This window comes from Bubalus bubalis, chromosome 10, assembly GCF_019923935.1.
Source record: "Bubalus bubalis isolate 160015118507 breed Murrah chromosome 10, NDDB_SH_1, whole genome shotgun sequence".
NCBI lineage: Eukaryota > Metazoa > Chordata > Mammalia > Artiodactyla > Bovidae > Bubalus > Bubalus bubalis.
In genome coordinates this window covers 72,334,286-72,349,530 of record NC_059166.1, presented here as the reverse complement: position 1 = coordinate 72,349,530, position 15,245 = coordinate 72,334,286, and the positions used below count along the sequence as shown (strand labels likewise).

The 15,245-nt window shown below is 39.2% G+C and overlaps 1 protein-coding gene across 3 annotated transcripts in view; it reads left to right on the top strand.

Annotated features, from left to right (window-relative positions):
- The window catches only part of MAN1A1 (mannosidase alpha class 1A member 1), a 173,210-nt gene extending 161,664 nt beyond the window's left edge, over nt 1–11,546 (top strand). For 2 of the 3 annotated variants that reach the window (XM_025294777.3, XM_025294776.3), the window contains 4 exons: nt 1,305–1,524; nt 2,501–2,673; nt 7,942–8,057; nt 8,871–11,546. In XM_025294777.3, coding sequence (XP_025150562.1) covers nt 1,305–1,524; nt 2,501–2,673; nt 7,942–8,057; nt 8,871–8,997 — 636 coding nt within the window. In that variant the 3' untranslated portion in view covers nt 8,998–11,546. The remainder of the gene's footprint in view (nt 1–1,304; nt 1,525–2,500; nt 2,674–7,941; nt 8,058–8,870) is intronic. The other variant, XM_044924435.2, reaches the window with a different exon arrangement.
- Nucleotides 11,547–15,245: the final 3,699 nt, after the last annotated feature.

The window sequence follows — 15,245 nt, the reverse complement described above, 5'->3', positions numbered from 1 at the left end:
GGGGACAACAGAGGATGAGATAGCTGGATGCCATCACTGACTCAATGATGTGAGTTTGAATGAACTCCAGGAGATGGTGATGGACAGGAAGGCCTGGCGTGCTGCGATTCATAGGGTCGTGAAGAGTCAGACACAACTGAGCGACTGAACTGAACTGAACTGAATCACTGTATTGACTGCTTTATAAACAAAATGTTGCAGTTTTCTCAATGGATACTACTATTCCTATTTCATGGATAAGGATACTGCGATTTAAAGATACAGTAAGCAAATTACCCACAGAGTTTACAGATAGTAAATGTCAGTGCTGAAATTTGAAGCCAAGCAATTGGGGCTTCACAGACCAAGCAGTGGTAAAGATCTACCTGCCAGCGCAGGAAATGCAAGAGACACTGGTTTGATACCTGGGTCAGGAAGATCCCCTGGTGTAGGAAATGACAACCCACTATAGTATTCTTACCTGGAAAATTCCATGAATAGAAGAGCCTGGCGTGCTACAGTCCATGGCATTGCAGAGTCAGACATGACTGAGCAACTAAGCACATACATACACAAAATCTGACTGACCGAAGAACAGCTCCTTTTTCTCCGCTCTGTTTTGCCACCCTTTCAAGCCTAAGGGAGAGAAAGGAAGAGTAATAGCACTAGCCTGGGTTTTATATACAAATATGCTCTCTTCATTATTCAGAGCTGAGCCAGTGCTTTGTGTTATTTTTGAAAATGGAAATGCATTAAAGCAGCTCTCAACACTATACCAGTGGCCTGTCTTTGAAAAGGAGACAGCTTTTCTGGTCTGAGGACTATAAGTGTTTGATCATGGAACCAAGCAAAACCTACGGGGCTGGCCCAACAGCATTAATTCTAATGAACCAAACTAACAAAGCATAGATTAGAGGAGATATACAAGAGCAATAAATGAAATTTCAAGTTGAATTGTATTTATGGAACCAAATTCAAATTGTGAGTGATGTTTTATTCTTTTATATATATATATAAACAGCATGTGTGTATATATATATACACGTACTGTTGTGGTGAAAGTGAATATGTTAGTTGCTCAGTCGTGTCCAGCTGTTTGCGACCCCATGGACTGTAGCCCATCAGGCTCCTGTGTCCATGGGATTTTCCAGGCAAGAATACTGGAGTAGGTTGCCATTCCCTTCTCCAGGGGACATTCCCGACCCAGGAATCGAACCCTGGTCTCCTGCATTGCAGATGGACTCTTTACCATCTGAGCCACAATGTTCTTTGAGTATAAATCTGAGAAAAGATTCCAAAATGTTGAAAATAAGTATTATTTTCAGGCTATTGAGACTCACTTGATCCGGAAGTCCCGTAACGGGCTGACTTACATCGCAGAGTGGAAAGGGGGCCTCCTGGAACACAAGATGGGCCACCTGACCTGCTTTGCTGGAGGCATGTTTGCTCTCGGGGCAGACGACGCTCCTGAAGGAATGACCCAACACTACCTTCAACTTGGGGCTGAAATTGCCCGGACCTGTCACGAATCTTACAATCGCACCTGTGAGTCCCTGTTACTCTTCATATATAGTCTTTGTGCTTTTTTATTTCATTAAGTAACTTTGTCCATTTGTTGCCATCGAAAGAACATCCACTGTGCCTGATGAATATTTGATGATTATGATTACTATCTTAAAGGAATTTACATTTTTACTTTAAGAGGCATTGCTTTTCTACATAAAAACATTTACTTTTAGTTTACCAACAAACAAAAATCCAGGCCATAAAAGGTCAAGTCTAACTTATTGACCCTGCTTTACGTAAATAACATTGGGCGAGAGTCCCTGTCCTAATACAGAAGAAATTTGGTACGTTATAAACCATTATTAATCTTCCCAGAATCTCCATGAAATATACAATGAATCTACATGCATGCTAAGTTCCTTCATTTGTATCTGATTCTGCAACCCTGTGGGCTGTAACTCACCAGGCTCCTCTGTCCATGAGATTCTCCAGGCAAGAATACTGGAGGGGGTTGCCATGCCCTCCTCCAGGGAACCTTTCAGACTCAGGGATCAAACCCATGTCTCTTAAGTCTCCCACATTGGCAGGCAGGTTCTTTACCACTAGCACCACCTGGGAAGCCCCATATGATGAGTCTAGCTCTCTTTTTATGAAAGTTTGATGCACGAGTACTATATAACCTTCATGCCATAATGACTTAGAATTCTCAAACACTAATTTTTTAGCTCACTAATAAGGTGGTGCTTTGCACTGACCCAGTGAGTACTCAGTAAATGGTGGTAAAATGAAAGAAAGTAAAGGATTATTACCACTCTCTTAAATGTACTCTTTTCAGTAGATAAATTAAAAATATATATTAAACATTGCTTATTATACAGTGTTTATAGCTATTCCTTAAAATGATCATTTTGGCACCCCTCTTGAATGTTTTAAAGTATCTTTTAATTTCATTTAAGTTATAGACACTAAGCATTGTCAGAGACAATAACCCTTGTCCCCACTGCATGTCTTTTAGTTGTGAAACTGGGACCAGAAGCTTTCAGATTCGATGGTGGTGTTGAAGCCATTGCTACGAGGCAAAATGAGAAATACTACATCTTACGGCCAGAAGTTGTTGAGACTTACATGTACATGTGGCGACTGACTCATGATCCAAAGTACAGGAAATGGGCCTGGGAAGCTGTGGAGGTGACGTTTTAGTTTGCTTGTGTTTCTTACGGGAATATGTGTGTGGAAAAAATAGTCAGTGATCCCTATCAATCTACTATATTAACTCTCCTATGATGCTTAAAGCTTTGACCAGCCATCTTTCCATTCAAGACTGAGTGTTTTCAGTTAAGTCATCCCACATCCCTGCCTTTAGCTGTGTTTTTTGTATATAAATATACCTCCTCTGGTATTGAAGGAGAATCTGGAAAGACCTATTATAAAATTAAGTTCTCATGTTTATAAAAACATTGACTAGTTAATCCCACAAAGGGTATCTGGCAACTTGGGAATAGTCACCCTTACCTGTTGTGTGTTTCAAGAAACAACTGTATGATTGTTTCTTTTAGTCTCTGAGCATCATAGTAGTAATATATGCTTTTAATTAGAGCAAATGAGCTACTTAGATGTAACTTTTAGACAGTACCTATAGAAAAACTACTTTGTACACGAATATTCCAACACGGGTCTCAGAATCCTTGGAATATCTGTAAGCTTTCTATCTGTCCAGTGTGTTATTTGGATTATCCTGGCATTTCATGGATCTCTTCCTGCTGAATATGATGTATCATCTTCCTGAACTAATCTGTTGAACACTTTGTGTGCTGAATGCCAGAGGAGGTGCACTTTACGATATGCATCAAACAATGTCTAATTTTAAGAGCTATTATTTCAGAAGGAGTGGGAGGAAATTCAGGGGATAAGAACTGGCAAACGCTTTAATTATCAATACACTCTCTTATTGTCTAGCACTCTTTGTTAGAAAGTTAGCTGTCTTTTAAAACCATTAGGAATAACTTCTCTTAGGAAATCTAAAATGAGCATTGCCTTTGTGTAAAATTTAACTAATATCTTAGAAAGCTGTTGATGAATCTTGCTTATTACTCTTTTCATTTGGTATGTATCTTATCACCAGTTGTCAGTTATTTTAAGTAATAGCAATTCTTTATGCCTCTTTTTTTTTTGAAAAATTTTCTAATTATGGTTAGTCAGTTGTAATTCCAATTTCTTTATGTTTTTTCCTATGAATAAAAAGTATATTAAAATTGAGGTTCAGCTAAGCTTTGGTAATTGGGAATTATTTTGGTCTTCAATAGGCCAGCAAGGAAATTAAGGTTAATACTCACTTGCAAGTATCAGTTTAAATTAAAAAATTCAGTAATAACATTTCATCAATATGAAACACCATAGTTGATAAGAAACACCATTATTTTATATACCATTAAGAAAATACAACAATACCAATTAAATTATGACATGCCAATTTTAGAGATGTTAAAGTGTGAAAAAAATCGTATGACGGTAGTTTGTCGTGTGGGCAGAAAGCTTTGATTTGCTTGGTTCTTGGGGAGGGGGTTGTCTGTAGTGTATGAAGGTTGGTTTGATGTGTTAGGGTTTTTATCTGTTGACTCCTTTTACTGTAGCACATGATGTCAAATTGTTTGCTTGTGTCGCAACACAGGAATTCCCCAGTTTTTTGCCTGTGGTAACTTCTGTTAGAACTTGAAATGTAGTGGGGGGTGGTAGTACTGGGGCCTCTTGCCTTCTGTGAAAAGCCACGAAGATCATAGACTCAAAGGTACAGCAGCACCTTTTGTTCCTTTTGTGCTGTGTCCCATCCCATCAGCCCTCCCTGTGTCCTGGCTTCAGCTTCAGTGGACAACACCCTGGCCTGCTGCCCCTGTCTTGCCCAGCGCCAGTGCTTCTCAGCTGTTCTGACTCAGAGCCTCTTCTGAGGCAGCTGGCGGAGGTCTGGGACGTGTGGGAGGCTGCAGCCCCAAGGGCCGCCCTCGGCCACTGAGGTTTTGGAGTTGATACATCACTATCCCAGAATAGTTATTCCGAAGAATCATTCTGAGAGGCATTCTATTTGGCCCTTTAGAGGGTTTCAGGCAGGAATGAGCCCCCATGCACACAGCTGTGACCTGCTCCATGTGTATTTCACTGGCCCGCCTCCCTTCCTTACTTCACTTTTCCCACCAGCTCAATCACTTCCTGATGTCACCTCTGTAAAAAGCAAAGCTCCCTGCATCTAGCCCATGTCTCATGCTCTGTTTTTGGAGGAACCCATGTCCAGAGGCTGAGAGTCCCAAAGATGGTAGTGAAATGATATTCTGATCAGACTAAGCGTCCTGGGTACGTGGTCTCTTCCACTGTCAAGAAACTAAAGCCAGGGACTGTCATGAGGACCCAGGAGAGCTGCTTGTCCCCAGCTTCACATCTCTGAAGTCTTAAAATTTAGACTTGACATGAAGGCTTTTTTATTTTTTGAAAGTTAAAAATGCCTCTTTGGCATTTCTCCCGGCCTTGTTTTTCTTTTTAATTTACCAAAAATGTCAAAATATTAAAGTAGCTAGGCCTCTCTAAGCTTCCCTGGTGGCCCTAGCGGTAAAGAACCCACCTCCCAATGCCTGAGACATAAGAGGCATGGGTTTGATCCCCGGGTTGGAAAGATCCCTGGGGTTTGATCCCCAGGTTGGAAAGATCCCTGGAGGAAGGACGTGACAACCCACTCCAGTATTCTTGCCAGGAGAATCCCAGTGGACAGGGGAGCCTGATGGGCTATAGTCCATAGGGCCACCAGGAGTCAGACACGACTGAAGTGACCTAGCATGCAGGCAGGCCTCTCTCAACTTCTGAAAGGCCCACACTGTGCTAATAATAGTAAGTGTGTCATCTTCTGGTTCTATTCTCAGGACAACCTCATGTTGAAAAAAAGGATGCTCCCTAGATCCAGAAAACTGAGGCCACAGTGAGGAAGTCTAGAGCTGGGACTTAGCCCCCACCTCTAAAATGTCAGATTGTGTTCTTGACTACTCTGGTTCACCACATTAGGCATGGGAGAGAAAAAAGAATGAGTGGAAGTGAACTGAAAAGATGAAAACTGTTTGGACAGCACCTACCCCCAAAACAACTCTTTTTTTCTACAACAAAAGAAGGAGCTTATAGAAATTTCTGATCCCTGGGTCGGGAAGATGCCCTGGAGAAGGAAATGGCAACCCACTCCAGTATTCTTGCCTGGAAAATCCCATGGACAGAACAGTTCATGGGGTCGCAAAGAGTTGGACACAAGTGAGCAACTAATACATTACCACACAGAAATTTCTGTAAAAAGGAGGGTTAGCTGTTTATCATGCCTGGCCCTCTCTTTAGTTTATCACAGAACCAAAGACCTTCAAGGGACAAAATCAAGAAAAAGTTTTGCGGATAAATTCTTCTTTTTAAGGAAATGTCTGGAAATAGGAATTTATTACGTTCAATAACAACAAATTTACCCACTTCTTCTGAATCTTTTTATTGTTTTACCCTTTTTTACAAATAATTTTTGGCCTACTCCATGTATCTGGCATTTGACTTTTTATCAAACAGAACAGTTATCAAAAAAGGAAGGAAGGAAAAATATAATAGAACCTGAAAGTTCCTTTCTTCAGGCTTTCCCTCCATTTAGTTCTTTGTCTGAAACTAAGAGTATAATTGAAACTGCTTTTTTTTAAGTTGATTGTTCTTATGTTCCTTAGGGCTTTTAAAAAGTTCTACACTAGGAGACATGTTCACGTAGCCTGCCACTTGGATTTTCTTTCACCTGGTAATTAAATGCTTTTTCTCCCGACCAATGCTGTCTCCCTTCTGCCCTCCAGCCCTAGGGTGTGGAATCAATATCCTCATTATCAGTGTCTGCAGATGGAAGTGGATCGCTCAGCACCACACTCCTGCTCCCTGCCTTTGCCTTCCACCTCACCTTTTCCAGGCTCCGCATTCTTAGAGCCATGCTTTCCTTCAAAACCCTTTTCTCACCGATGAAGATTTTTCTCAATTAATATGGCAAGAACTATGCCGTAGCTTCTTGATAGTTTAGCTGAATAGGAGGAAAATGCAATATAATTATACAAATTTTTTTTTAAAAAGGGACAGGGTTGTGATCTATAGAAGAAAACCGAAAAATAACCTGAAAAATAACTTGATTTTATTCATGTTTCCTTTATCTCATTAAACATTGTAAGGGACTTAGTCTTACACTTTATTATTTTTGTCCACATTCTATGAATTAGAACCAGATTTCCAGTAAGAGTTTGTATACAGTGGGAATCTTTATTTTACCATATAGTTATTAAAATTAATAGGATGTAGTGAGTAGAAAATAACTTCCTGGAGATGATTGTGCCTGGTAACCAGTAAGGCAAACCAGTGTAATATCCAGATATCCAGTACAAAGAGCAGTCAGGTTAGCAGTAACTGACACAATGGAAGGCAAGTCATTTTAAAATTCTGTTACCTAAATTTTCATTCCCACACTGCCCATCCCTTATTTTTTCCCATCTCTGACTATAATACGCACCTGTAGTCAGTCAATGATAAGAATGTAGGATCCTTTCTCTCTGGTTAGTTACCAGTGGTTTAATCCCATCTTCTTCCATCTCAGTCTAAAGAAAAGAAAAATATATTTCAGAAATAGATGCCAGCCATGTTTTTTTCACTGGTTTTCATTTTCTCCTTTTATATCTGTCAGTTACCAATATCACTCATTAGTACTCTGCTATCGATTTTTTAAAGATAAGATGTTCTGATGACCATAGCAGTCCAGCACACTCAACCAGTGGTTTAGAATCCCAGTGGACATTAACAGTTTTTCCAGACCAGGTGTCAACAAACTTTCTGTAAGAGCCAAAGAGAATTAGGCCTGGGGGCCATAAGCATTTACTCAGCTCTGCCACTGTAGTGAAGAAATGGCCATACACAATATATAAATGAGTGTGTCTGTGGTTCCATAATACTGTATTTACAAAAACAAAAATCAGGCTGGATGCACTTTGTGGTCTGTAGTTTGACGAATCTTGCTCTAGACCATAAGATGAAATGGTTTAAAAAAAAAAAAAAAACTGAAAAATTATTCTGAAATTAAATGTAAAAATGTTTCCAGTTAGATGAGATATACTGTCCATGGGCTTCCCAGGTGGCGCTAGTGGTAAAAAAAAAAAAGCCTCCTGCCAATGCAGGTAGACATAAGAGACCTCCCTGGGCTCTATCCCTGGGTCGGGAAGATCCAGTGGAGAAGGGAATGGCAACCCACTCTAGTATTCTTGCCTGGAGACTCCCACGGACAGAGAAGCCTGGTGGGCCTCAGTCCATGGGGTGGCACAGCCGGTCAGTTTAAGTCCTTATTTTATTTAAACGTGACAGTCTAGTAGTAAAACTCTGTGACAGCCAGTTTCCTGAAACGTGACCGTTTTTCCCCTCCTCTTTGCGGGTTAGGCCCTGGAGAAACACTGCAGGGTGAAAGGAGGCTACTCCGGCCTCAGGGACGTTTACTTCACCAAGGAGAGCTACGATGATGTGCAGCAGAGCTTCTTCCTGGCAGAGACACTGAAGTAAGTAAAAGTTATTCTCAGTGCGTGTGACCGAGATACCTGAACAGACCTTCTTTCTGAAAGTTGTCTTTATCATGAGCACATTCAAATAATAGCAAGCATGACTGCTTCCGAAATCCATTCTACATGCATGGCAGTAACTGTGGGTGTGTTTTCATCATTGTGTAAGTTCGGCGGCTTGGGACTACCCTTTTTTTTTTTTTTTTTTAAGTTAACATTTTTACATGTACTACCTTTTTTTTAATTTTTGGCTGTCCTGGGTCTTCATTGCTGCACAGGCTTTTCTCTAGTTGTGGTGAGCAGGGGCTACACTCTGGTTGCAGTGAGCAGGCTTCTCATTGCGGTGGCCTCTCTCGTTGCAGAGCACGAGCTCTCAGGCACCTGGGCTTCAGTCCTTGCAGCACATGGGCTCAGGGCTCTAGAGCACAGGCTCTAGAGTTGCAGCTCCCAGGCTCCAGAGCACAGGCTCAATAGTTGTGGTGCACAGGCTCAGATGTTCCAAGTGTGGGATCTTCCCGAATCAGGGATTGAGCCCATGTCTCCTGTGTTGGCAGGTAGATTCTTTATACTGAGCCACCAGGGAAGCCCCTTGAGACTGCTTTGTATGGTTCTTGTCCACAGACCAAAGCACGCAGCAGCTTCTTTTCCTCAGCATTAACGAGTGTACTTCTTAAGGTTTTGCTGTACTTGACTGTTGTCCACACTTCTCCACAAGGGGAAGGGAGATGCTGATGTGGTTTTTCTCTGTGTCTTTGTGGTTTCACTGACTAACCGGGTCCCTCAGGCCTCACATACCCATGTTTCTCTCTCCAGATATTTGTACTTAATATTTTCTGATGACGATCTACTTCCTCTGGAACATTGGATCTTCAACACTGAGGCACATCTTCTCCCTGTACTCTCTAGGAATTTAAAGAAAGTTGAAGAAGATGGGAAATAAAAAGACATTTTATATTTTACTCTCCTCCACTCCTTTCACTGCATACCTTAATAATTCTTTTTCTGGTGATCAGGCACATGATGAATTTTTATTAATAGATCTGTGATTATTCTAAGTTTTAATATTGTTTTGCAGTCTTCTATGTTTATTATCATACATATAGATGGACCTAAATTCCTTACTGTATCCTTTATTATTCAGCCAGTGAATCACAGGGTTTTTTTGTTGTTGTTTTTAAGTAATCTGTTATCTCTAGAGTTTATGAAGATGTAGTATTATTTTTAGTAAACTGAATAGAACAGTATACCTATGATCTCTTAATTACAATTTTGATTTGACTGCAAAACTTTTTCCTCCTCTATGAGGAGATGATGTCTGCTTTAAGCTGTAATGTTTTGCCATGTTGCAAAAAGCCATAATAATGAATTAAATAATAAAAAAGCTTTTTTCCTTTTCAATTTCATGTTAATCGGGTTTGTCTATCCACCAGAGACAGATCTTATAACTGTGACAGTGTCCTTATGCGGGTCTATCATTATTTGATAGAATATCTTCTAGAATACTTTACTCACGTTGTAATTCAAATTAGAATATCATCCCCAAAGGATCATCTCCTGTCGACCTCATTTCATCAGATCCACGGTATATTTTTGTCAGTTAATTATATTAGTGTTTCCTAATTTGGGAAATAGTTTTCAGATTTTATTTTAAATGCCCTGTGTCATCTCTGGATCATGTACTGGTTAATTTCTTCCATTCTCCACTACACAACAAAGTGAGCTTTTCAGTTTTGCAGAGCTCTGCTATTACCGAATTTTATTTTTTAAAGGGAAACTGTATAACTTTTAGTGAGTTAGCTTTTGCTTTTATCTGAATATGTAAAGAAATCGGGGCTCACTCTCTGGAAAGAGGGTATTTCATACGGTTTTTTGTTTGCATTTCATCTGTAATGTATTTTTCTTGAAAAAAAGAAACTATTACATTTGTTTAGGTTTTTCAGGTTTGAAAAGGGTCTTTTCTCAGACTTAGTAAATTATTCATTTCAGTTTATGAAAGCAGGATTTAACTCAGAGAATCTTTGGCAATGTGTCTATTCATGGTCAATTGAGGAAAAATCTATTAAACTTTAGGCCAAATTAGGATATAGTATATTTTGTCTGGTTAAGTTCAACGAAGCAATCTCCGCTTAGAAGTAATGCATAGGAATGGACACTCCCAATCCTCTACAGTCCTGTAGCAGATCAAAATAATTATAATTAAATGATTCTTCAAAACATTTTTTGAGATATGAGTCGTTTTCCCAGAAATAGATTTGGTTATCATATTGGTTCATATTTTATATATATTCCTGTGAAAGGGCTAATATGATGATGCGTGTACTGAGGTACAGAGATTTTTGACCATCTGTACTTTTCAACTACAGCGGTCACAAAGATCAGTGCAACCCCATAGATTAGGTTGAAGCATATGAAATTAAGGCATTTGTAGTTTAAAAATTGCTCAGTATCAGCAATTTCATATGCTTCAGCCTAATAGTTTTTAAGACAGTTATTTTCTTAGATCTCAATAGACTGAGTTGTTTTAGCTATTTCAGCTTTTGAAAGCTTTTCAAAAGATTTCCATTGTCTGAAAGGCATATGACCTGCCCTTTTTTTCAGTTATTCATTGGTATATGTCAAAAAATAAATCAGTAAAGTTAGTAAGTGGAAAAGATCCTTTAGGACGTCATGATTGCTATTTCCAAAACTTAAAGGCAAACATAGAAGATTCTCATCAAAATTGGGCCATATGTATTTAGATTATAACTTTCATATGAATGTCTTTGAACTAGCAATTTAAAATAATTTATTTTCTTTGCTTTTCAATCTGATTTGAAAGAGCACAAGCTGATAGGTATTTCTGCAGCAGATAGGATATTAAAGTCAGGTTGTATGAACACATAGGACTGTACTATGATGAACCTTTTCCTTTCTGATATAAATAGGTAAGAAGATTGTACTACATGTTGCCCAGCCAATAGCAAGAACAAAGTTATTTCAATTCTAGAACTTGGATATTTTTAGCCTAGGACCCAAAATACCAATCACGTAAGCAAAATAAGAGATTACTATTATGGTGATATAATTTAATTAAAGTTATATTTTGTGTTAATTATTTTAAACAACTGAAGTCCTTAGGTGGAGGCTGTCTTTCGTCCATTTTCAGCAAAAACTGTGCAATTATGTTTACATATGTTTTCACATCCCTAAAGGTGAATAATTAAAATAGCACTTAATTTTGTTTCTGCACATGCTTGGTATACATTGTGTGACACACATGTAAGTTATATGGCAGTTTACAGAACTTCAGTGATGTTTCTCATGACACCTTCATGTGTACCAGTAGTTCTTCCCATTGTGTTTTATTTGTACTTAAATCCACTGTGTCATTTTCAACTTTATATAAATCTCTAATGTTATGGGAAACATAATAGATTGACACATAATTTTTAAAAACTATATTTGTAAAATTTCTCTATTGTAAATAAAGTCTTTTGATATATCTCCTCATTTGTTCTGTTTTTCTCCATTTAAGTAAGCTTTTGGATGTTTTGGGATGAGTGTGTACCATGGCAAATGGACATATTAAATTCTAACAGTGATTCCGTACCATACCCAGAGAATTGTGACAAGGACAGTTTTCCCGTTAAAAATTAGATTGCAAATAATTTTGCATAACCACCTTCGGTTAATCAGATACTTTTGTTAAGAATCTGACATATGTTGAACACCAGGGCACATGGAGTAGAGACAGGGAGTTGGCATCAGAAATAACATGAAGTGTGTTTCTTGGTTTTTTTTTTTTTTTTAATTATTATGTATTTATTCATTTTTGGCTGCATTAGGTGTTCGTTGCTCACATGGGCTTTCTCTAGCTGCAGCAAGCAAAAGCAAAAAAGCTCTAGTTGCAGTACTCTGGCTTCTCATTGCAGTGGCTTCTCTTGTTGCGGAGCGTGGGCTCTAGGTGCACAGGTTTCGGTAATTGTGGCCATGGGATCAGTAGTTGTTGCATGGGGACTCAGTCGCCCTGAGACATGTAGGATCCCAGTTCCCAGACTAGGGATCAAACCTGTGTCCCCCACCTAAGCAGGCAGACTGTCAACCACCAGACCACCAGGGAGACATCAGTGGTCCTTGTTCTTCAGTTGATAATCCAATTGAGATCAAACCCCACCACCACCACCAGTGAAACAAAACATTTCATCATGTTAAATGACAAGTTAAATTCTGCTATAGACATTCAGAGCAGAAGGAGGTCACTAGGATTTGAGTGGTCAAAGAGGCTTAATAGAAAAGAACAACTTAAGCTACAGGAGAACCCCCAAAACGGCATTGAAATACGTATAATATCATATATGAAACGAGTTGCCAGTCCAGGTTTGATGCACGATACTGGATGCTTGGGGCTGGTGCACTGGGATGACCCAGAGCGATGGTATGGGGAGGGAGGAGGGAGGAGGGTTCAGGATGGGGAACACATGTATACCTGTGGCAGATTCATTTCGATATTTGGCAAAACCAATACAGTATTGTAAAGTTTAAAAATAAAATAAAATTTAAAAAAAAAAAAAAAAAAGGCTAGGTTCTTCAGATTCAGGTTGTACTTTTTAAAATGTTTCAAACATTTGGGCTGCTGTTCTCTCTGCCCAGATCTCTCCTAGATGTTTTTCTGGCTCATCCTCACTTCATTCAGGCCTCTGCTTAATTAGCACCTTATCAGAGTGGATTCCTTGACAAATCAGTATAAAATTCCCAGTCACCCTTTGCCCCTTACTCTGTTTTATTTTCTATTTAGATTTGTTATGTAACATATTTGTTTTCCTTGTGTCTGTTGTCTGCCTGACCTCTTAGAATTTAAGCTCCATATGAACAGAAAGTTACTTTCTTGGGTCTTTCTCCCCCTGCCGTTTTCAGTGCTGGAGTGGCATCTCATACCTGGTGTACACAGTGAATGCTTGGTTACCGGGTGAATGAATGAATGAAATTCTACCTTGTATTCATAGGCTTTGCTACAGCTATTTACAAATATCTTAATAAGTAGTACATTAAAAAAAATAATAATAAAATAAAAAATAAAAAAAAATAAAAAAAAAAAATACTAAGTACCAGTATTACCTGCTATTGTTTTAAATAACTAATCACAAGAATGGGCGGTTTTTAAAACTGCTCCCTAAAGTAATTTTGGGGCATCCCAGGTGGCACTAGTGGTAATGAATCCGCCTGCCAGTGCAGGAGACGTGAGAGACATGGGTTTGATCCGTGGGTTGGGAAGATCCACTGGAAGAGGGCATGGCAACTCACTCCAGTATTCTGGAGAATACTGAAGAGTCCCATAGACAGAGGAGCCTGGCAGGCTATAGTCCATGGGGTCACAAAGAGTTGGACAGAACTGAAGCAACTTAGCACACATGGTAGTTTTAGGGAAATATAGAGTAAATTAGTATTTATGATTGGAATAACCTTCACCCAACAGATGTTTTTTTACAGCATTTATATCATTAAGGTACTGTGTATAGATAGCCTTGTGTAAAATACATACCAAAAAAAGTGTAAGTCGTGATTTCTCCAATATTGAGTTTTTTTCAGTGTTTCTATTTGAATAGCCTACTATTATTTTCTGTAACTTAATCTCCCAGTCACTATATCATAAAAAGAACCTATTTCAATAGCATCAAGCAAATAAATTGTTTTCTTTTTTTACTTAATGTAGAGTTAATCAAAAGGGAACCTTCTGAATTCAATTATTTGTAACACAAATGTTGGTTTTGTTTACTCTGTTGGTGACAGGATTACTTAAAAAGATTCTAAGAATGATTTTTTTTCTTACAGTAATATCAACCATCCATACAGAGATGACAACTTGGCAATCAATACATCTAATTTCTGATAATTATGCATAGGTAGGTGGTGGTGGTGGTTTAGTCACTAAGTCGTGTCTGACTCTGTGACCCTATTCACTGTAGCCCTCCAGGCTCCTCTGCCCAAGGGATTTCCCAGGCAAGAATACTGGAGTGGGTTGCCATTTCCTTGTCCAGGCGATCTTCCTGACCCAGGGATCAAAACCAGGTCTCCTGCATTGCAGGCAGATTCTTTACCAACTAAGCACCTGCTGCTAAGTCGCTTCAGTCGTGTCCGACTCTGTGCGACCCCATAGACGCCAGCCCACCAGGCCTCCCCGTCCCTGGGATTCTCCAGGCAAGAACACTGGAGCGGGTTGCCATTTCCTCTCCAATGCATGAAAGTGATAGTGAAGTCGTTCAGTCGTGTCTGACCCTCAGTGACCCAATAGACTGCAGCCTTCCAGGCTCCTCTGTCCATGGGATTTTCCAGACAAGCGTACTGGAGTGGGGTGCCATTGCCTTCTCTGAACTAAGCACCAGGGAAGCCCAATTATATGTAGACTGTTGCTTAAATTTTTAAGAAAACAATGTAGATCTTTTTCTTTGAATTTGTTTAAGCCTAGAGTTCATATATCTAATTGCCATTCTAGCTCCTTAGGTTGTGCCTGACATCTGGGGGGACTCCGAATGGGATGAAAAGAATTTTTTTTTTAAATCTTTTTAACTGATTTAATGGCCCAAAGACTGATTTCTGTTTCTTCTTGTTCATTCCATCTACATTGGCCAATACATGAGTCATAACCTTTACAAAATGTTTGCCAGGCATCAGATATGCACATAAAGTATTAGAACTACATAGGAGTCTAGACAGCATTTAGTCCAACTCTTTTATTTTAAATATGAGGAAACTGGGAAATTCTCCCAAGGTCAGGAACTGTTTTCTATCCTGGCTCCGTGCTACCAGACACAGAGATTTAGTAAGATTTATGCTTATAAGAAAGAACAATATATGAGAGCGTACATTATATCCAACCAGTCTACTCCAAAATAAAGGTGTAAATTCAGTTCACTGTTGGAAACTGGTCTAAGGCTGTATTTCTCAAGGTGTCGGCTGCAGTTCACCTGTGCCAGAATCTCTTGTCTTGTTAAACTGCAGATTCCAGAGCATTAGTCTAAACTAAGCAAATCAAAATTAAGGGGTGGCCTGGAATATCCATGTTTAGTGAGCTCTTTCTGTAATTCCCATCCATTCTAAGGTCAAGAGCCACAATTTTAAGTTATAAGTAGGTGGAAGTCCTAAAATAGCAGAAGAAGTAATTAATTAGCAAGTCATGACAAGCCTATGTACCTTCTGAGTTTTTATTTCTAC